This window comes from Malurus melanocephalus, unplaced genomic scaffold (genome assembly GCF_030028575.1).
Source record: "Malurus melanocephalus ecotype Western Australia unplaced genomic scaffold, MMel_1.1 scaffold_52, whole genome shotgun sequence".
NCBI lineage: Eukaryota > Metazoa > Chordata > Aves > Passeriformes > Maluridae > Malurus > Malurus melanocephalus.
In genome coordinates, this window is record NW_026623284.1 from 2,303,156 (window position 1) to 2,324,895 (window position 21,740).

The window sequence follows — 21,740 nt, forward strand, 5'->3', positions numbered from 1 at the left end:
CAGTGTAGCCTGTCTCTGGGAAAAGCATTAAAATTGTTTATTACAGGCAATCTTTTATTCTCTTCAGGTGGGGTGGGGCTGAAGACAGAAGAGCTTGGCGCTCAGTACTTGTAGCTGAAGTGCAAGTATCATTTTAGGATGAGAAGAACTGCTTGAAGGATTTAGCAGCAACTTTAAGAAAAAATATTCAAAACAAGCCTTAGGCAGAGAGGTGKTGGATTCCCCATCCCTGGAAGTGTTCAAGGCCAGGCTGGATGGGGCTCTGAGCAGCCTGGTCCAGTGGAAGGTGTCCTTGCCCATGGCAGGGGGTTGGAACTGGATGAGCCTTTCTATAGAATCAAAAAAAGTTTTGGGTTGGAAGGGACCTTAATGTACTTCTACCTCTTGGTCATGGGGTTTATTAGTTGGATTATCCATGTATTCTCTAGGAGAGGGACAGCCAGGGACTGGCAGGGCAGTGACTGACATGGAGACATTATACCATGGTATTATTTTTCCTTTCACAGACATCTTGTTTGTTTYTCACTTTATCCCTAAAAATTTGTTGAACTTGACATTTGGAGTCAATCTTTAAGCACATGATCTTACACTGTCGATGTGCTGCTGGCTCCTGAACAGAGCCAGGTGGAGTCACCTCCCATCTGGGTAACAGAGCACACATACACTTTGATATCAAGAAAGTGGTTGATTGAAATAGCTTCCTGTGCTGTGGTGGTGGTTTTTCTGTGCAGAGCTGTGCAAACATCATGCAGAGCAGAGGTGCTGATTAGAGACTGGGTGCGAGGTGCCCCATCTCTCTGAGGATATTGTGATAYTATTCCAACCATCTTTTTAAGGGGAATCTGAATGCTCAATTACTTTTTGGAGCTTAGAAATGTAACTTAAAGCAAACAGTTGGAATTCTGTTACAGCAGAAGCAATGGCAATTAGTTTTTGCTTAAGGCAACAGGCAAGGAGGAGGCTGTGTGGGCAGCAGTGGCACTGCCCAGGAAATGGAACATATTAACACAGTCAAATCAATGCAATCAGTAACCTGTAGCAGCTTCCTTTTAAAAACCTGTTCTTGTGTGACTGCTTGAAGATGAAAATACTTGCCCAGTTTTGGGGGAAGATGGCGAATGCATGTGGAAGTGCATGACCCCACCAGTACATGTGAGTGGTGTGATCTCTGCTCAGTGTTGCACAGATCCATTTTCCTGCAGAATTTTTGATTTACAGCTCAGAGAAGTTCAGCCAAATGTGGCACTGTGGATGAGCAGCCTCTGCACAGAGCCTAGAGCAGTACAGCAGGAGGCTCAGTAGATTGTCAAGCCTGCTGTGAAAGTTTAAGAGGGAAAATTAAGCCATCATTGCCTGAATTTGGTGTTTTAATAGTTCTTACCAGTAGGTGTTCAACTTAAAGACAGTAAATATATCCATTCATTCATTCAAGTTCAGCATCCATATTGCTGTTAATAATTAGATTTGCATGTTTATCTCTGGGATGAGATATTTCCTTATTATGATCTTGGAGGTTTATAATGATTCCTTGTACAGGGTTATGCTGTATGGAAAGTTCCAATGAATTAAGTTAGCCTTGCTTRGGGCAGGGCTTGGCCAGGTTTCTGTGGCCTTTGTTGAGCAGTTTGGAGTATCCAGGTGGGAGGAGGTGCCATGGCTCTGTGGGCTCCTCCTGGCTCAGCCCCCATCAGCCCTGGGTGCTGTGGCAGTGGCAGGAGCACAGCTCAGTGGAGATGGGCTTTGCCTAATCCTCTCTCTAATACTTGATCTTCTGGGAGCCTCTGTGGATTTTACGTCTGCCAGACCCGTGTCCTCAGGCTCAACTGTTAATATGAGGGAGCAGCTCAGACCTGAAAGCTCATCCTGTTGTGTCTGGCCATACAAACCACCCTGGTGCTGTAAGGTCCGAGGCGACCTCCTCCTCCTGCTCCCTTTGTTTTACCCTTCTCCTGATCTGCCCAGATAATCCTTCTTGTCTGCAGAAGAGCTGCTGCTGTTGGGTTTAGAGATGTCCTCAAAGTTTATAGAGAGCAGAGAAAGGTCACATCCAGCTCCTGCTTACCTGGGARCAGGTGCTTGGGACAGCACCAGGCTGAATGGCGGTTTGGTTTTGGCTCTGGATCAGCCACCCTCAGGTGTTTCTCCCATTCTTTTTAGGTTTTATTTTGAAACCAAAATTCCTATCAGTTTTCTCACTTTGCACCCAACAAGTGCACTTTCTACTTTTTGGACTGCAGCTGAGAGAATCCAAATTGGCAAGAGAAAAGAAATTTGATGAGGAGGCCCAACTCTTCACCTCATTTAGCATTTGAATGATCAGGTTTCAGGTTAGAACACAACATCCTGGTGCTCAAGGTTTAACTACTTGGTTTTCCAAACCCCTTCCCAGAGCAAGTTAACAYGACACACAGAGGCTGGACACAGGCTGAAGTAAGTTTAAGCCATTTATTATGGTGACATTTGAAATTTAGGATGAGTTTTGACACTCCCTGCTCTTAGATTTCTAAAACGTGTTTATGGTGACTTAAATGAGACATTACSCTCTTACAGCCATTTGTGAGCTAGAGTAGAAACAGTCCTAAATAAACAACATCAATAAAACACCACYTAGATGTCTTCAGGCATCAGGCTCCAAGATCAAACAAACTTAGGAATAGTTTAAACTACATTTATTTTTAGTGTTTGGCTGTTCACCCTTGTAACAGTCAGCTGGGGGAAGAGAACAGGGAATTTAATTTAGTAATATAGAAAATAAAATTGGCTCACAATTAACAGACCATTTAGCAGACTAGAATCCACTGTCAATTCTACTGCCTGCACTTAGAGCTCAATACATTCTTTAGAGCAACAGCTATTGTGACAATCCTGTTCAGAACTACTGTACTTGCAGTATTTCAGACTAACACCAGAGATGCAGAACTATCAAGGACAGATTTCATGTCAGGGTGGACTCATGTGAAGCCCTCATGTGCTGTGACTTGCCTGCATCCTTTGGCTGAAGCTGAGCTGTCACAGGCAGATCTGTAGGACTCCCCTGCATCAGTACCAAATTTCAGTCCAGTCAGCTGTCAGTCACTGATCTGCAGTGCAGAAACAGAGCAGGAGACAGGGCAGGGAAAAGGGAATCAGGCAATAGTGTGCTAAGTATGTGTACTTTAGTTTATAGCCTAAACACAACACAGTCTTGTATGCCATCCTCTTAATTTAGAAAGGATTTTCACCACAGTAACTGTATTATTTGCTATCAGCAGCTTTGACATTCCATGATACATCACTGCCCTGAGGGTTATAAAACCACCCGTCTTTCATTGTTTATGTCATGTTTGCCGTTACATTCAGAAGCGATTTGGAGACAAGTGCAAACAAAAAAGCTACAAAAAAGCAATTGCTGGTGCTGCACAAGAGCCCCATGTCTTAAATTTACGATTTGTATAAAAATAGAAATGAGTAAATAGGAAAGCACAAACAAAGAAAAGCTATTTCTCAGTCAATACAGAAGCCAAGACCTTCAATCTGCACCAAAAAGGTTCATCACCCTACTTTAAAATCATCTTCACTTGTTTCAAGTAACCACTGACATTCCCTACCTCCTCAATTTTATTATTTAACTGTTTATTATGTTTATTTAACTGCAAGGCCACCATCTGGTCCAGGGAAGAGCAGAAGTGAATAACAAGATCCACCACCATGGCTTTGTCCCATTTGGGGCTGCAGCTTCAAACCCCATTGTATTTCATTCCTGCAAGTAGGTATAAAGGAGGTACATAAAGAACTGCTGCAGAGAAGGGACTTAAACCAAGAAAAATAAAAGTCTTGTAAGAGTACAATAGTAAATAGGAGTAAAAGTATCTTAGTGTAAGAAATGCCTTGCAAGTCACGAGAACTAATCAAGGTGTACCATTAGAAAAGCTTTCTAACAAATCAAAACTATAAATATTTTTAATGTCATCAAACATACTGATAAAAATCATCACTAAGTGTCACTGTTCAGGCACAGTGCCTTCATAAGTACATTCAGGAGCACTTGTAGGCAAATGTGAATTCCGGAACTTGACATTTTGTCAGTGTCCAACTTGTTTCTGCATCAATTTCTCTATTGATCTGGTGATTTTGGACAGCATTCAAATTCTGAGTATAGACCAATCCATTAAACAGTGATTGGAGAAGACAACAGTATATGTACTTCATGTGATTTCTCTTCTAGTATTGTCTACACTAACAAAATAGAGTAACTGTAAGTCTTTCAARATCAGGAAACTATTCCAAGTTGTAGCACTGCAGCATTCAGCTGTCTGTAAACACCAGCAGGGTCCATTTCACTCAGGATCCTGTGCAGCTGCTTCTCCTTTCTGTTCACTTGCTGCTTCATCCTCTGGTGTGTCTGGAGCAGTGGTTAATGAGCTCTCARTGCTGTTCACAAGCACCTTGGATTCCTGGTTATCAGCATCAGTTCCTAGTGTTGTTTTTGAAGAAATGTCGTGAGGAAGATCAAGAGAAGGTAAAGATGGAATTGAAGGCAGGAGGGCATCCAATGTGGGCTGYGTGCTTGATCCTTCAGGATACAGGGTTACACCTTCAGGGTCCAAAGCTGTAGCATTTTCTGGAAATGGAAATAGTTTGTAAGAAAACAAAACATAGAGGCTAACTAACCATGCCTCTGGTTACCCTGAATCTAGAAAACTCAGCATGATTGAGACTCCTCATACAGGACATTAACAGACTCACAAATACCTGGGCTCTTCACTCAGTTCTCCCCAAATCCAGAAAATCTGATGGTGCATAAAGGTTTTTCAAAGATCACAAACCCTTTATTCTGCTGTGTTCTTATGCTTTTTGTTATTTTGTGTTGCATCTTTACAGTCACCTCATGTTTTAGAAGGCAAAGGTGTACATCATGTGTAGGTATTTTTCACCTTTTTTAAATAGAAGAGTGTAATGGGTTTGCATGACCAGGTTTTGGTAGTGTGGGGCTACAGGGGTGGCTGCAGGGAGAAGCTGCCAGAAGCTTCCCCCGTGTCCTATGGAGCCAGTGGCAGGGAGCACTGTGGCTGAGCCCATCACTGTGACAACACCTCTGGGTTAATGTATTTAAGATGGGGGGGAAAATTGGACTGCAAAACAGCAGCCAGAGGGAGGAATGAGGATATGCAAAGGAACAATCCTGCCTAGCCCAACATCAGTGCAGGAGGAGGGGCAGGAAGCACCCCAGACATCAGAGGAGAGATTCCCCTGTAGCCCTGTGGTGCTCATAGTGAGGCAGCTGTGCCCCTKCAGCCYRTGAAGAAGCAGCAGAGATCCATGAAAACACCCATGCTGGAGCACAGGGATATCCAGAGGAGGCTGTGACCTCATGGGAAGCCTGTTCTGGAGCAGGCCCCTGGTAGGACCTGTGTCCCTATGGAGAACCCAGTCTGTTCCTGAAGGAGTGACCTGATGGAAAGGACCCACTGTGGAGCAGTTCATGTAGAACTGCAGCCCCCATGCTAGAGCAGGGGGAAGTGTGAAGAATCCCCCTCCTGAGACAGAGATGTGGCATGAATGGACTGCAGCCCCCATTCCCAGTACCCCTGTGTCTCTGGCAGGAGATAGAAAAATTGTGAGTAAAGTTGAGCCCAGGAAGAAGAAGGGAGGGGTGGAGCAGAAGGTGTTTTTAAGATTTCAGATTATTTCTTATTATCCTGCTCTAGTGTGGTAATAAAATTTCCCCAAGTTGAGTTTTTTCTGCCTGTGACAGTAACTGGGGAAGGATCTCTCCCTGCTCCTATCTCAACCCATGAGCCTTTGTTGGATTTTCTCTTTCCTGCCCAGCTGAGGATGGGAGTGACAGTGACTTGCAGAGCATCTGGYGTCCAGCCAGGGTCAGCCCACCACAAAAATTCACTGTTAAGATGACTGCAACTTCGTTTTCACTTTACAACTCTGAGGACAAGCCTGAGGTACAAATACACATTTGCACTGACTTTAGAAATAGCTACTTTTAGGATCAGTTTAACCTGGATCAATCAGCATTTTATTTAAAAGAAATAGAATGTGGATCTCTAAGAATTAGATTTTTCCACTTCTAAAYCTGATTCCTGCTACTTTTTCCATCTCGTTTTTGCCATTCTTTCTGATTTTTATTAAAATTTGCCTATTTCCAAAAAGTGTGATAATGTTAAGCAAGCATGAGTTGGTGGCATTACAGAAATAAGGTCAGAGGGGCTAAAGGAAATCTTGAATGCACTTACCAAAATAAGCAGAGGCTTCGCTATTTGACATGAATGTTTCAGGGCCTGCGGAAACATCTGCTGCTGGCATGTTGAAGGAGGCAGATGGGGGGAGGTTGGACACTTCTGTTAAGCTTGTGAGCTCAGAAACTGAAATTCCAGACATATCCAGAAATCCTGAATGAGAAAGCAAGTATTAGTTAGACACAACACAAAATTCTAGATTCAAAAGGACATGTTATTTCCAGACTGAAGTCAGTAAAGACCSCTCCCCACTAAATGCAAATAAATTTAACTTATATGGTACCCAAATTGTACATCCCTGAAATCCAGGGAAGTCAAAAATTTTGCAGAAAATCACCACCAGTGCTCACAGTTCTGCATTTGAATCTCCAGCTTGTTTAAGATCATATTAGTTTATTTAGATGTCCTTGAAAGTATTTAGTTTATTTAGATGTCCTCAAAAGTATTTAGTTTATTTAGATGTCCTCTAAAGAATTAGTGAAAAAAGTAACTAAGAGAACATACCTGGATCCATAACTCTCTGGAGAGGGGGAGGAGGAGAAAGGGAGCTTTCTGGTGAATAACCACTCATGTCTTGCTCTGTGGGATGATCTAAGTTCATAACTGTTTCAGAGCTGTCATTCTGAGAGGTAGGTGCCAATAATGGAGTCTGGAATAACACAGTGAGGAGGGAAAAACATCTTTTTACATTGAAAGCTTGAAGCCAGCCATGCCATGAAATCATCCTGCCTGTCTCCACATACACCAGAGAGAAGCTGTGATGCTGAAACTGAAAGTCCAACACCAGTTAGGACATGTTCCAGTTCAATCTTTTAAAGCCAGTCTGTTCTTGGTTCTTGGCAGTGTGTCTTTCTTCTAGTGAGGTAGATGTTCTAACATGATCCTCACTGACTGGCACATTGTATCAGCCAGCACTGGTGATCTGACACCTGCTCAACAGCATCAGCTCTCATTTTCCTTCACCCAACTCCATTCATTCAAGCAAAATTGAATACTGAATGAAAACATTCTGTATTACCAATGTCTCAAAAAGCAGAAAATTTTGAAGCTCCAGAGAACATGGCAGAGATTGGAATTTATTTCTTTCCTACCTCTGTGTAACCATTAGTGGATGGCACAGGAGTTCCAACTTCTGGCGAGGGTGAAGGTGATATGCTTTCTGGCTTTTTCTTTGATGTCATGGACTGTGTTGGAATTCTGTGCAAATAGCCRTATCCTATGCCACATCCTAAACTGTACAAGAAAAGTAAAAAAAAAACCCTCTTAAAGCTAGTTTTAAATTCTGACTCTTTTAAAGAAGACTCTTTTATCTATAGCAGGAAATACCTACCTGCAAGAATTTCCACTTAGAGTACTCAAAGAACACTCTGCAATCAACTTTTAGACATGCACAGCTTAGCTTTCAGTGAATTATTCTATATCTTTACAAAATACTTAATCTGACCTGATGGGGGTTTTTTTCTGGCTTTAGCTGAATGTTTTGACTATGAGAATGCAGATACTGAATCTGCTAATGGGGAGGTCAGCACAGATTAACAGTTTTGTGTGACAAGTGTGAGGAAACGAGGCTTAACTTGGACACACCAATAATTGATAGCAATAATACTCCTAACAGGAGCTCATTTACAGCAAATATAAAACCTGTCATCAACAGAGATCAGTACCTTCCTTCTCCACCCCAAGCTCCATTGGGAGTCACAACTACCTCTCGGATGGAATCTGCTTCAGTGTTATAAACCATCAGCTTCAGTGGCTTCCCCTCATGGGATTCAATCAGGGAAAAGAAATCCTCTGACTAAGAAAAAAAAGAAGTAATTAATAAACCCAAATGTGCAAGTCAGCATTTTACCTAGTTATTTATTTAATGTGAGAGTAAATCAGACAGAAAAATCACCAGTGTAGTTTGATCTTTAGTGGCAACTTCTTTATATTGTCACACTAAAAAGAAAAATAATGTTTATCTTAACAATAAAGATTCTGTCATAAACATCAACCTTTTGAAGTCCCCCAACACCATCCCCATATCTTTGATTAGATTTATAAAAACCCAGATCCTACTACATACACTTGGCAGGCACGAAGACAATCCATCCCTACTGGAAGGAACATGTACCCTACCTCCTGGAGAATCTGATCAGATCCAACAACGTAGTCAGTGTATGGCTGGAGACCAGCCAGAGCTGCAGGAGACGATGGCTCAACGTCCTGTGAAAGAATGACACCAGTCATCTGCACCCACAGCAGGAAAAAATACAAAGATCCAAAAGAAAACTGAACTCCCAGAACAAAGAAGGAGACAACATTTTGTTAATGRGATAAAACAAGAAGTTCTTGAATAGTCTGCATCTGTAAAGTATGTTTMGTAAGAAAGATTAAGATGCTACCAATTTAAAAAAAGATACTCTGAAGATGTTGAGAAATTGCATTTACTTWAACAACCAGAAACATAAATATTCTTTCCTATTCAGTTCTATTCTTTCAGCTCTTCTTCTTAATTTTAAAACAAATTTGTGGTGCTTTTTCTAACATTAATTTAATGAAGTTTCRCCAATACAGACACACCAGTCAGGCCAGAATCATTCTGCTTTTGTCACTCATTCTTCAACATAAACCAAAAAMCTTTTCCCACCTACACTGTTTGGTCCAGTTAGGATGGAGTTATTTTTGTCACTGTCACTGAGAACACTGACACCACCCACTCCTTGTCCCTACTCAAACAGCTGAGACAAAACCTTCAAGACTGTGTTCCCTTCCTCTGTGTCATTGCAGCACTGTGCTTTACATAACAGTTACTGCTAAACATCACACTGTAAAATGAGGTTACATGAACAATAAGGAGCCACCCAAGAATTCCTCCTCACCAGGACATGCCAGACGTGTTCATTTGCTCCCTGGAAGCTGCAGAACCTCACGCTGGCTCCAAGGAGGCCTTGTCCTCCCCACATGTTACTGGGGATCACCTCTACCTCTCGTATTTTCATTGTTTTGATGTTATACACCTCCAGCTTCACTGCCTTCTCAGCATTTGCCTTCAGCAGGTCTTTCAACATATTGTTTTCCTTGTTCTGCAGAGCAAAGATACAGGATTAGCATTATTTCCAATTGCACCTGTAACATATGCCACATCTGTGGCTGAATTTGAATACAAAGAACCAAAATCATCAGAGTTTAGGATTTTTGGGACAAACAATTCCAGCAGTTCAATTTTCTTTTACTAGAGAGCAGTCTGTACTGTCAACACACGTCCTCCATAAATACCCCCTATTACTCCATTTCATCACTGGCATTCCTGTCCTTCACAACTGCTATTAAATAATACCAGCAGTATGAATTGCCAGCTGTGTAGTCAAAATACAGAAACATTTCACTTCATGTGTCTGAGCCCCATCCCTCTTCAAAGGCCTTCAAAGTCACTGCAAACTGACTGTGAAAGAACATCAGCATTTTTCATGTTAGAAGATTAAATGATCTTCCCCCAAAATCTACCCCTATAATGATCACTCCCAAAAAGACATTTCTACTCATAAACCTAAKACAAACTTAATTAATTCAGCTTGTATGTGGTTAGGGTGGAGCATACAGGCAAAGCTCTGAGCCTTTTAAATAAACAAAAACCCAACCAAAACCCAAAAAAAACCCCATCAACCTAAAACTCAACTTTTCTCTCATCACTCAACACACAGRAATTGTGTTCTTGATCTCAAAAGTATAAGTAGACAGGCTATGATTCTTTTTCATGCTTTATCAAATGTTCAAACAAGTTTGTTTAAACTAATGTTGAGCTCTAACTGTTGACTCACCAGCTGAGTATTCACCTTGTGGTAGAAAATACGTACGAATGAGTAATAATATAAATATTGTGTTAATCTGGTAAGAAGTTAAGGTGAGTAAAGGCATAAACAAAACCCATTCCTCAAACTTGAATCTAGCCAAAGAGACTTTGAACACCTGCAAGTTTTATTTTACTTTTAATAACCAATATGAAAAGTTCCTGTACTTGTGATAGTTTCRGGTTTTGCCTTTCATCATCACTACAATGACATTTCATGAAGGTGGGAAAAAAACCACTGAAATCATTTGACACTTACAAGCCTCGTGTGTCCTATGGCAATGATGAAATCAAAGAAAGGTTCCAGTCCTCCTTGTTGGGCTGGGGAGTTTTCTTGAACCTGCAGAACATRCATTTTATTATTCTATATTGATCTCCAGTTACATAAGTGAAAGTGTTAATCTTTACACTTGATTCAATATTTGCTTTTGAATTGACCCAGAGATAAGGCATCAGATGACTGCCCTCAAGAAGCACGCCTCAGTTAGGATCTTACTTTTATAAAACTATGAACAGATGTCCAAATCAAGCTGTAAAAAACAGGTTTTTAACCCCAAATAAGACACAAATATTGTGATTCAGARTGCACAGCCTGGAATTATTAAATACTGAATACTTTGGAGAAAGGCTTCATTTTCAAAGTGATGCTGCAGGATTTTCTTCCATGCTTGTAATGACCTGAGCACAATCAGAGTCCCCACTTGCATCAGAGCATTTTTCCACAAACACAACTGACATTTGGGTTCCCYCAATTTCCAGCCCATTGGAACAGGAATATTTATACAAGTACACTACAAACACACATCTGTCCACATGTTCTGGTCAGGAAAACTGCCACCACTTACARAAGATTCCTAAGTAAGAGTTAAGACATCTCTATTTCATTATAACCAAGTTTTCTTAGAACCGATGTTACAAATATCGATAATATTCCTTAAAATGCATTCATACCAGGAAAAACCCCATCAAAAGTTACACAGAACTTGGTGTATTACATAGGAGTCCACCCACTTCAAGGTACACTAAGCAAACCTACTGACAGTTTGCTATTTGAAACTTCACTTTTAACTCAGCAGCCCTTAATCTCGGATGTGTTTGACTCCTGCAGGCCACCTCACAATATAAGCACAAAATTACAACCCAGACAGCATCTAAACTGGGAATTGCATTGCTAGGAAAGTTAAAACTGCTACATCTTGTATTTGGTCTGGTGTTATCAAAATGCTAGATATATATTTTTACTTTTTTTAAATAGAGGCTTTTGCTGCAGAACTGTCTGTGAAAGTTATAAATTCTACCTTATAACACAGTTACTTCAGCAAAAGCTTTTAAAGCAAAAATAAGAATAAAAATCATGCTTTACTATTACACAGTCAAGACTGAGTACTGTAACCATAATTGGAGTAGGAAATATGCACTTTCATCACAACCCTGAATGCATCAAGACCAAACAGGCAGCTTTATAGTGATGCTGAGGAAAACAAAATRCAGATGAAAAGCACCACGTGGCAGCAACACTCCCAATTCTAATTACAGGAGGGAAAATACTCACTAAAAAAAAAGGCTAACTGATGCAACAACTGTTATAAGCAACACCTCTGTCCATCCTTAAACTTCCAGCTGTGCATTTACACCACTGTAAGTGCAGACAATCTGCCCAATAGAGGAGTTACAACGAACGTGCAACTACATCCAGCGCCTGGGACAGGCAGCCACCAAGGAAAACACCGCTGGAGCGGGAATTAATCCCTTAAGAAGATGCTGTGAAGATCCACAGAGAGAGTAGGGAAACAGAGAGGGGAGCAGGGCGGGAAGAAGGGGAATAGAGAGAACGGAGAGGGAAGCAGGGAGGGAAGGAGGGCTGTTCTACTCTTAAACTACATCACGTTCCCCGAGAGCAGCCCCACAGGCTCCCCCGGGCTGAGCAGCCCCCAAGTCCCGCCAGGTCGCGGCCCCGAGCCCGCTGCAGCCGCCGGCACGGGCATTCACTGGTACCAGGAGCGCCGCGGCCGCCCCGCCCCTGCCGGCGTGGCAGCTCCGGGAAGGAGCCAACAGGTGGGAGCCAGGGCGGCCCAGCCACCGCGGGCGGGATGCGAGAGCGGGACGCGCCGGACCCGCCTCAGCACCCGCCGCCCCGCGCGGCCCTCCCTATCTCCCTCCCTGTCTCCGCGGCGGCCGCCTCACCCCGTGCACGTGGAAGCCCTCGGCGCCGCCGCCGGGGCCCTCGGAGCTGGATCCCAGCCCCATGGCGGCCGCCCCGCCAGCGCTCCGCCGGGACCCGAGCGGACCGGACCGGACCGGCCCTCAGGCGGCGGCGGCCCCGAGCATCGCCCGAGCGCCGCTCCCGCAGGCCCGACCAGCCGAGCGCCGAGCGCAGCGCCGGGACGCGGCGGAACGATGCGCGAGCGCCGCTCGGCTCCGCGCCCTGGCGCGTGACCGGCAGGGAACGCCCCCTAGCGACGGGGGCGGGGAGAGAGAAGCGAGGCGTTGCTGAGGGGGGCGAGGAGGGGGCGGGGCCATTGCTTAGGGGGCGTGTCCAGAGCCCAGGGGGCGGGGCCAGTACGGAATCACGACAATGTCGAAATCGCTGGATCACGGAAATTTGTGGGTTGGAAAACAGATCTGAGATCGCTGAGTCCAACCCACCAACGAACAGACCATGGCACCGAGTGCCACGTGCGCTCGTCCCTTAAACACCCGCAGGGATGGTGACTCCACCATCTCCCTGGGGCAGCCCATTCCAGTGTCTGATCACTCTTTCTGTGAAGAAATTCCAACCTAAACCTCTTCYGGCACAGCTTAAGACTATGGAAAAAACCCAGAAGCAGTTCACTACTGTTCTCATTCTAACAGCCYTTAAAAATCATCCCCCTATTAGTATAATCCAGAAAGAGATTATTGCTAATTTTTTACCAATATCGTGTTTCTGATCCTCTCTGTATGCACAGAATTGTGCTTCAGAAGAGTATTTCTACCAGCTGAGACAACTTTTAGCACTCAGAGCTGGAGAAGCAAACTGATGGTCCAACGTTGCTGTTTTCCTAGGGTAGGTGATCACTCAGAGTCTGTGGTGTTTCCATCCCCTGAAAYGTCGTGTCTGCTCCACTGTGTTCTGCATAGGATGAATCCTAATTCTGCCTTCAACTCATGAATGGAAAAGTTCTGGAAATTTTCAAAGTAACAGAATTGATTTGAAGTGTTGTTATATTAAAATGCTWGTTGTATTTTCTGCATGAGCATTTTCATTTCAGTATGAAAGTACTGATTTCATTAAAACTCCTTGGAAGTACTGTTCTAACCTCCAAGATCTCATTTCTCCAAAGGATCCATCCACATAATTTCTGTGGTTCAAGTGTGATGCATAAAAACAGAAGAGAAAAAAAAAATACTGCTTCCTCCATCTTTTGCCTTTGCTTCCAAATGAAATTCTTACATTCCCTGTCACTTCAGAACCTATTTAGGCCTAAAAATCCACACATTGGTTCATATTTATCCAAAGAAAGGACAGGATATTCTTGGGAGTCTTTTTAAGTAACTTTTCCCTGGAGTTGTCTCTAAGATGGGACTGCAGATCTGTGCAGATCACATTCATTGAGCAGATGGGAAGTGCATGTGAGTATTCAGGAAAAAAAYAAAATTATGCCAAACGTTTTTCTGTGGAGGATTTTTTGCTGTGAATATTTTGGAACCTTATCTTATAGCCAAGAGATAATTAAAAATTTAATAATTTTTCATTAAATTGCTCTACCTCAGCAGTGAGGCACTGCAGTGTTGTGTAATTGTGTTTCTACAAATAACAAAAATGAGGAATCTTTCTTCAGACGTACCAAAAGTGGATGCCAGAGAAGAGAGTCTGATCCCAGTACTAAATTCAAACTTAGGAAATACAAGACCGTAGTAAAAAGAAAGGGAAAATGTAGAGGAATTCTTTACATTTGTGTTTATCACAGAAGGCAGTGAAGAGGTTCCTGTCCCCAAAAATTCTTTGTGTCTGTTTTGTGTTAAGGTGGAGGTGAAAGAGCTCTTAAACAGGAATAAGTGGTATTTATCCCATCTTTTTGGAGGAGCAGGGGAATGAGCTGATGTTTTGTAGTTTGCTCAAAGCCCCTTGGCTGCAGGSGACTGGGAACTGCCAAAAATCCAATTTTTAAAAAGGAGTTCTACCAGAGATCTGAAAGGAAGATCTGTAAGCTTTAATGAAGTAACAGAAATTACAAAAAATAACAGTTTTAGCAGGTAGCTGAGTATTACATCCTTGGGAAGAGCCAGTGTGGCTCTGATAAAGGGTTATCCTATTTCAAACATGAGATGAATACATAGAAAGGAGTGATTTGGTTGCTTGGATTTCAAAAACTCCCTCATCAAAGCTTTATCAAGGATTTTTTAAAGAAACTAAACAGCAATAACAAAAATAACAAATAAAACTATTTTAAAGCCAAAATCCAAACCAAACCAAACCAAACCAAAACAAAACAAAAAATGAATTTTAAAAAATCAAACGAAAACAACAACAACAACAACAAAAATCTAACCCAGTAAGATATATTTATTTCAGTGATTGGCTAAAAGATAAAAAGTAGATTATGGGAGTGAATGATCCCTGACTGGAAAGAAGACCCAGAGAGTTATCAAAAATACCAAACATTGATTTTTCTCATAATCTAAAAGCCTGGAAAGAGAGATACGCAGTGAGATGACACAAGGTGTAAAAATATAGATAAGTTGGTAATTTTTTTTAACCTGTGCTTTTACATTTTACTTGCCATGAATTTGAACAGTTTGACACTTGATGATCCATTGGTCCAGTGCTTCATCCATCTCTGAAGGTTAAATTAGAAGCTGTAGAACAAAAGAAACCTAGTGGGGATTTGTTAAATGTAGSCATGTATTAAGTAATATTTTATGCAATTTACTAAATAAACTAGTACCAAAAATAGTGTTGCTGTCAATAAATTTCTGAAAAAAAATTCCGATCTGCCCCGGGCCACTCTTTTGCATCAGTTTTGTTTGTTTAGAAAAATACTTTAGCTCATGTTTATTCAGCACTTGAGCAGCACTTCCATATTAAATTTGTCAGCTCACCCRGAGCCCAGAGACTCCAATAAATTATTGAAGAGCAGCATTGCATAGCAGGATTTGTGGTGACACGTTGTGCACTCTCACGGAGAGAAATCAAGCTTCATTTTCATGTGGCTCCCTTGAGGATGATTCTGTGCCTCACTGAAGATTTACTGTGAGCRGTCCATGGGTGTTTCTGGAACATCAGCACAGGGGGATTTCAGACACTAGAGAACAATGTTATTTCTTCTATTAGAGGTTGTAAATTCTAGGAAAACAAGGATCTTTCAGTGGAGAATATGTATATTAATATATATATATATTAAATGTTCAATATGAGTTTTTGCAAAAATATATATTTTTTTTTTTAAATATACTTCTAAAAGAGAAAACTCACTGCTCTACTTTCCAACCTGGAAAATGCTGAACAATTTTGGTTGTAGTAGCACAATCTGAGAAGCCCTGCATTTGTGTTTCAAGGATTAGGAGAAGGTGGTTTTTTTTTTATTTGACTGTTGTTGCTGTTACATTGCTTTTCAAAATTTTACACCTCTAACACATTCTTGATTAAGTATTTAGAATTTGAATGTTTTAGTTTTTAGATTGTGAAGCTGGTTTACAGCTGGAAAATCAAAGAAACAGGAAGAATGCAGGGACTAATTAATTATGTTATGCAAKAATGTTTTTATAACTAATGGATAAAATTTATGAAGGACTTGACACAAGGCTAAAAATGTCTCCTGGATYTTCAGAGGGAGTGTATCAATGGTATTTCATCCATAGCAAGGCAGAAGGCATCCCTATTTAAAAAGTAAAATGACATCATTAGACTTTTAGCCAAATATAAATTAACATAAATATGCAAAAACTATGTATACTGTATCTAAGTTTATKATTATCTAGATTATATTTATTGTTTACTATAAAATTTGGGTAATTAATTGACTTTTTTTTAAAGTGAATATTTCTGTTGTTCCTATTATTCCAAAAGTTCTTCAGATGAGGAAGAATGTTTCTTTCTACAGAGGGAAAACAAAATAATGTTTGGAGTTAACATTGTTTCATCATGTCTACTGACATTTGGTTGTAACTTTGGAATTACTTTGATGTAATTATATGCCAGAGGCAAGGAGGTTGGAATTAAAGAGTTTTCTGAGCAGGTCTTACTGACTGTTCCATTTAGAGGCAAATCCTGACCTGATGACAAAAAGGAACAAGGMTTTTAAGAAGATTTTCCAGCCTCTTCTTCCTGTCATTATTCTTTCCTCAGTAGTTGTGTTGTACAGGAAACAGCCTGCATTTAAAAGTTTAAATTTCTGCATTTAAGAATTTCTGAAAACACACAAAGGAGGCTTTTTGGTCCCATGTGACACTAAATGGGTGGCACATTCATGTCATCGAAACTGGTAAATCCATAAAGAGTGGTTGAAAATTTTTGTCAAATTTCTTGGCAGATACTCTTTGAAATCTTACTTTTCAAAAGTTTATTCTTAAGAAAATTAATTGGTTATTAAGAATAAAACTAAAATTACTGTGTATTAATGCAAATAGGATTGTATTATTGTCAATAAATAGCTAAGATTAATATTTTAGGCATCCTCCAAAATAGTTTGTCCACAGAAAATTTTCCTTTTTTAATAAAATCGGTCCATGAGAAAAACCAGCTAATTGGTAACGCAAGAACCGTGACAACTGGCAGGTCATCAGAAATATATTGTGGTTGCTAAAGGGCTTTAAGCCACTACAAATACTGCAGAGTTGTGGCATTTCCACACAATGATATCTACATCAGGTCGTTGCTTTTGCAGATACTGAATTTTGAAAGAAATGTCATTTATCATTCCTGGCAGTGGAACTAAAACAATGTAATACAGAACTGGCAGATCCTGCAGAGAAATGTACACTTTAAATGCTTATTTTTCAAAGCTCTTTGTGTGCTTAGCAATTACAGCTTGCCTGCAATATATCAGACTTTTCCGAAGGTTCCTATGTAAATGTGAAATGTGTGCTGGCTGTTCTACATTTAGATATGTAGATACRGAATAAAAAACTGCAGCTGAGTTAKYTGTAGGTTTGTTTTTTGGTTTTTCAGTCAGTGGAGAAAAACAGGCAATTCTTGGCTGTTATTAAAGATTTCCCAAGCCGTTGTACAAGTAATTTTTCAATATGGCAGAAGAACTGTGTAGCAGAAAGATCTTTGGCCTCTCTCAGAAATGTTTTACWGTAAACCTCATCAGAGATTAAGGAATAAAGGAATTACCATTCAAAATCTCAAAGGAGTARATGTCTTCAAATACTGACTCAGTAAGCTTCAGAAGTAAGCTTGCAAGACAGAGAAAATTCTGTGAATGAGATTAATTAGTTAAGAATGATGAAAAATGTTCATAAAATATAATTTCTTCCCTCATTATCAATGCAAAATATTTGTGCAGTWATATGGCTRTAATRAATTTCAATACTATCAAAGAAGTTGACCCTAAAYGATATTTTGGTCAAAATATTTGGGAGTAGGAACTAAACATTACCAGGGACAATAATGGTTACACAAAGCCATTATTCAAAATTAAAAGGAGGAGCATCTTSTAGATCAAACCTGTTTAAATGGCATTTTCTAAAGGAGGTTCATTMATCTTCATCTTGTGCAGGTGATATACAGAGCCTTTTTCATGTGAACAACTGAATTTAGTCCAGAACAATGATGTATCCGACTGGATTATCCACTTCATTGCAAATATTAATAAATCTGTCAAGATCCTCAGTCATATTTGTTTACACCTCTTGGAAGGCACGCAMAGGATACTCATGAATGGAAATTCTGGAAGTAATTGTCTCCCTAACAGTGATTAGACAACATTTTCATWTATGCATCATACATAAACCATTTAAATGATCATCACCTTGTTGACAGTATCACCTCTTCAGAACTTGTGAAGATTTGAATCTTTTAACCTTGYAGAAGCTTAAGGAAAGGTATCTCTGCATCTGAGAGTTGTCAGTGGAGACAAAGGTTCAGCTGCTTCCATTTTTGTGGATTTTGTTGAACCAGTGTGTTTCAAGCTCCCTAYTGTATACACAAAAGAGAATTTCTATTTCATATAAATAAGATATTAATGTTCACTGGTAAAGGAAGTTGGGGTGCTTCCAAAGCTCTAGAGCTCAGCTGTATTCAGTACAGTTGTAAAGAGCATAATATGAGTTTAACAGTGATTTTTCTTAGTAATAAGACTTGCAGAGACTACACAGCTTATTCTTTTTCCTCCATTACTGTATCACTGTTCCAGTGCTATCAGAGCTGCTCGGGTTGRTAGGCAAAGGTATTTCCTGAACAAACAGAGCCCTTGGAAACGCTCCACCATTTAAACGGTGCTGCTGGATGCAGGAGCAGCTCAGCTGGGCTGGGAGCAGTCAGTGACGCAGCCACTGGAATAACCTGGAGAGTGTTTGGGATGTCAGCTCAGAGCTCCAGGAATGAAGGGGCTCCCATGGAGTGACCTTTTGAGCACAGCTGCCCAGAGGCAGCTCCCCAGGGCTGTGTCACACTGCCAGCCCYGTGAGGATGTGCCAGGTGCTCTTCACCTGCAAGGCTGTGTGAGATGGTGCTTAAATGACTGAGTCACTCCCAGGGGATTTAAAGAGTCTGAGCTGATTAATTCTTCAGCTTCAAACCTTTATTACGGTTGTAGCCCCTTGRCTGGACTTGTTCCAGTACATGAATGTTTCCCCTTGTGCTGGGATGCCCAGAACTGGACGTGGTTCTGCAGGAATTCCATCCAACAGCTGCTGAGCACAGAGTGGGAATTGCTTCCCTTGACCTKCTGGCCACACTYGAGCAGATCCAGCCGAGCACATGGTCGGATTTATTTGCTACAGGGCCTCCCTGACTCGTGTCCAATTTGCTGTCCACCAGGACTCCCAGATCCCCTTCTGTAGGGCTGCTTTCYAGCCAGTCACTGAATTCTGTCCTCTGTTTTGGACCACAAAAAGGCCATTCCAAGATTCCCTGTTCCCTTCCAAAAGATACACAGACACAAAGAAAATTGCTCTGAAAAACTTGCAGTATTTGGCTGTGATTGTTATTTCATTTTCTTGCATCCTTCATCATTGCTGCAGGTTTTTGACCACAATTAGAGGACACAGAACCCAGACCTTCTGAAGTGGTCAGGACCAATTTCTTCCCAGCAGAATTTGGCAGCACTCATTAATGTCCAGCACCAYCAGCACCAGGACAATGTACAAGCTGCTGAAAGCTATAAAGTTGCATTAATCTCTACTCCAACAGATAGTAAAGAAAATATTTTTTAAAATCTCAATCAACATCTCACTACACAAGGTGAGAGAAACTGTTCTTTTGATGCCACATCCTCAAAAATGTAGAAAAGGAAATATTACCTAATTTTTCAAAACCATGGAATCACCATGRGGGAATTCTTAAATTGTATTTCTGATATTGAAATGGAATAAGAGTCAAAAAGGAACATGAACATAGAAAGGAAATCCAGCCACGTTAGCAATTTTTATACTTATTTATCCATTAAATAAAATGTATCAAATTGAAAACTATTTTAAAGATCATATGTAATACAGTAAATAATGAGAAGAGAGCATCATAATATCAGGTCACACTCAGCAAAAAGGAAAATTGCTCAGGTATAGTTTTCTACTTGCAGTAAAAGCCAGATCTTAAAGCCCATAAAGTATTGGTTTGGAAAAACTCCCATCTACATTTGTGAWTGTTTGATTCTCAGGGCCATTAACTGGCAGAAAATTGCATTGAATTAAGTATGAATCCCATCTACACTTTTACTGAGAATTAATGATATGCAACATATCACAGGCTTTAATGTCTTGCAGCTTCATTTAAATAGAACAGTCATTAACATTTTGCAGGATTGCTCTGATTTTCAAAGAGAGGCCATCTCCTTGTTATTTGTACTTGACTTCCTCTGTGTTTCCTCTACTTGTTTATTCATGATAGAAATTATGTTAGGCCTGTCACTTCAGATAATTAATGATGCACAAGAAAAATCAGTAAAGAATACCCTTGGCTGATTATTCATAATTACTCAGATACTGCAATAGTTGTGCTAATGGGGAAATCTATCTTTGATTTAATTATAAAATTAGATTGAAATTGGTTTGGAAAAAAAAAAATGATCTGCTCTGTTTCTGTCTTTTATGACAGAACCCAGTAGAGAGAAAATAAGAGGCTCTTGATACTTATTACAATTGTTATCTAAATACTTCATTTTTAATTAGTTCTTATTTTCTCAGACAATAATGAAGTTGGCTTATTTTAATTTGGGTGATTGTTTGTCAAGATGCAATAACTGTTTCACCAGTCTACACACCAGCACATTGTTTTTACATAAATGCACTAAGCAGGAAATTTCTCCATGAGAGAGGCTGGCATCACTAAATTTTTTTTCCAGAGGAAGTCACAGAACTGGACTGAAGAAATGAAATTATGAAAATGAGAGATTTGTATCCCTTAAATACTCTCTCTGTAGGACAGAAAAAATACTCACACAATGCACACATCTGAAAATAGAATAAATGTTTGGGGTTTGTGGGTAATTGTCACCAAAATGATGACACTGATCCATCCATCCATTACAGTGTGACACTTAATGATGGGTTTGGAACTGTCTCTTCCTAAAAAGGGGAAATGTCCCACATGCCTTTTGGGATGGTAATATTGGTTCTTTTATTATCTATTCTGATAGTATTTAAACTAAGCAAATTTGGAATATTGCTTAATGCCAGTTCATGTGTAGGGCTTTTTATTTGTGTATCTCCTTTTATTTTCACAAGTTTTTATCTTCTAGATGAGGAGAGACCTCATGTTCAGGAATCAGAGATATGAACAGGCAATAAACTTTTACCAGAATGTTGCAGAAAAATCACAGGTATGTAACGTTRAATAACTTGAAGATTGTGATTTTAGTAAGATTTCCACTCCAAGTGTTAAAAAACTAACTCATGAAAATGTGGAAACTCTGTTTTCTTAATTTCACCCACAAAATCTCCCTCTTCTGAGTAAAACCCAGGATTTCACAGGAGTTTCTGTAGTATGACATAGAGAATTAATAGATCTGCCAGTTTTGGAAGAGCTTCCTACTTCTAGAAGCTGAAGATGTCAGCAGCATCTGAATTCCTTTTGGCTCTGTGGCTCTGCCATTATTTCTTTTAGAAACCTTACCAAGAGGTGAGCAGTACTGCTGCATSTGATTAATTACAGACACAGAACAAAACAAAATAAAGTCTGTGTCACTTAAGTCAATATTTAAATTTTTCCACATCTGAAATCGTCTCGGTCATTGTAAAGTAGAGATAGTAAAACTAAAAAACAAAACAAAACAAAAAAAAAAAAAAAACAAAAAAAAAAAAAAAAAAAAAAAAAAAAAAAAAAAAAAAAAAAAAAAAAAAAAAAAAAAAAAAACCAAAAAAAAACCTAAAAAAATGAAAATAAACTCTTTGAAATGTTGAAGAAATAATAATTTTTGGAATCTGGCTATAACTGCTTCAAAGGACTCTAGTGCTGGTAAGGTGTGCAAGGCCAATGTTTGTGGATTTGAGATTCTCAGAGCAAAACCTCTGTGCAGTTTGTGTGTCTGCTCTGAGGC

General features: G+C 40.2%; 1 protein-coding gene across 1 annotated transcript; it reads right to left on the bottom strand.

Moving 5' to 3' along the window:
• Positions 1-2,416: 2,416 nt before the first annotated feature.
• GORASP1 (golgi reassembly stacking protein 1) lies at positions 2,417-12,386 on the bottom strand. The gene is made up of 9 exons (XM_057365415.1): positions 12,244-12,386; positions 10,319-10,399; positions 9,092-9,295; positions 8,349-8,435; positions 7,895-8,025; positions 7,322-7,463; positions 6,735-6,879; positions 6,228-6,383; positions 2,417-4,600 (listed from the first exon to the last, which is right to left on the bottom strand). Exons 1-9 carry the CDS (start codon positions 12,304-12,306, stop codon positions 4,317-4,319), a joined length of 1,293 nt encoding a protein of 430 aa, XP_057221398.1. The 5' UTR covers positions 12,307-12,386; the 3' UTR covers positions 2,417-4,316.
• Positions 12,387-21,740: the final 9,354 nt, after the last annotated feature.